Consider the following 1,760-nt stretch of genomic DNA (forward strand, 5'->3'; position numbering starts at 1 on the left):
GACAGCCACAGCCACACGCGCCCATCCCCGGTCCTTGCAGATGGCCTCGTAGCCACCCTCCTCCACCACCACCTGAGAGGGGACACAGTGCTCAGGGACACCCCAGGGACACCCAGGGACAGCCCAGGGACACCCAGAGTCACCCAGGGACACCCCGGGTCCTTGCAGGTGGCCTCACAGCCACCCTTCTCCATCACCACCTGAGAGGGGACACCGAGTGCTCAGGGACAGCCCAGGGACAGCCCAGGGACAGTCAGGGACAGCCCCAGTCCTTGCAGGTGGCCTCAGAGTCACCTTCCTCCACCACCACCTGAGAGGGGACACAGCGCTCAGGGACACCCCAGGGACACCCAGGGACACCCAGAGTCACCAAGGGACAGCCAGAGCCACCCCCCGGTCCTTGTAGATGGCCTCGTAGCCACCCTCCTCCATCACCACCTGAGAGGGGACACTGGACACCCAGGGACACCCAGGGACACCCCTGGTCATTGCAGGCAGCCTTGTAGCCACCCTCCACCAGCACCACCTGTGAGGGGACACTGAGCACTCAGGGACACCCCAGAGCCACCCAGGGACACCCCCAGTCCTTGCAGGTGGCCTCAGAGTCACCTTCCTCCATCACCACCTGAGAGGGGACACCGAGTGCTGAGGGACACCCAGGGACACCCAGGGACACCCAGGGACAGCCAGGGCCACCTGTGCCCATGGGTGGCACTTGTAGCCCCCCTCCTCCATCACCACCACTGAGTACCCCAGAACTGGGCACTGTCCCCCCATAAATGGGGACGCCACATCCTACATGGGGACACCACCCCCTGAATGGGGACACCACCCCCTGAATGGGGACACCACCCCCTGAATGGGGACAGTGAACTCCTCTAAAACCAAACATTTCCCCCCAAAAGAAATAATTAATTCTCTGATTAGAAAATGCTCCCCCAAAAAAACAATTACCCCTTAAATAAAAATATTCTCCCACAGAATTAACCCCCCAAATAGAGAAATATCTTCCAAAAGAGCAAAATGCTCCCCAAAAATACAATTAAACTCCTAAATGGGAAAATTAAATTCCTAAATAGGAAAACACCCCCAAGGAGGGCAATTAACCCCCCTAAATGAGAAAATGCCTTCATGGGGGCAATTACCCCCCCCCAATAAAAAATAAACTCCAGAGGAACAATCACCCCCCAGACCAGAAAACACCTCAAAATTTGGGGGAATTTTCCCCCAAAATAGGAAAATAGTCCCCCAAATGGGGGGGGGCACCTTCCCCATCCTCACCCCCGGGAGGGGCTGGGGGTCCCCATTTTGTCCCCCAGATCACAAGACACCCCTAAATTTGGAGGAATTAATCCTCAAAACAGGAAAATCCTCCCCCCAAAGAGACAATCACCACTGGGGGAGGACACACCTTCCCCATCCTCACCCCCGGGAGGGGCTGGGGGTCCCCATTTTGCCCCCCCAGATCATAAGACACCCCTAAATTTGGGGTAATTAACCCTCAAAAAAGGAAAATATTCCCCCAACTGAGGGGGGCACCTTCCCCATCCTCACCCCCGGGAGGGGCTGGGGGTCCCCGTTTTGCCCCCCCCTCACCTTGCTGAGGCTGTAGAGGTCGAGGATTCGCCGCTCCACGTTGGGAATTTTGAGGGAGGAGCCCTGGATCTCCCAAAATTTGGCGATCTGGTCCAGGTAGTTCAGCTTCACCCGTGTCTGAGCCTGTGGGAAGGGGGGGGGAAGGAAATGGGGGGGCAAAGATG

At 57.6% G+C, this 1,760-nt stretch overlaps 1 protein-coding gene across 1 annotated transcript in view; it reads right to left on the bottom strand.

The window, feature by feature from the left end:
* LOC102036569 (lysine-specific demethylase 5C-like) overlaps positions 1–1,719 on the bottom strand; it is a gene marked incomplete at both ends in the record, with an annotated part of 2,891 nt that extends 1,172 nt beyond the window's left edge. Inside the window, one exon of the mRNA XM_014311633.2 lies at positions 1,597–1,719. Within this exon, the coding sequence (XP_014167108.2) occupies positions 1,597–1,719 (123 nt within the window). The remainder of the gene's footprint in view (positions 1–1,596) is intronic.
* Positions 1,720–1,760: the final 41 nt, after the last annotated feature.

The sequence above is a fragment of the Geospiza fortis genome, unplaced genomic scaffold (genome assembly GCF_000277835.1).
Source record: "Geospiza fortis unplaced genomic scaffold, GeoFor_1.0 scaffold3254, whole genome shotgun sequence".
NCBI lineage: Eukaryota > Metazoa > Chordata > Aves > Passeriformes > Thraupidae > Geospiza > Geospiza fortis.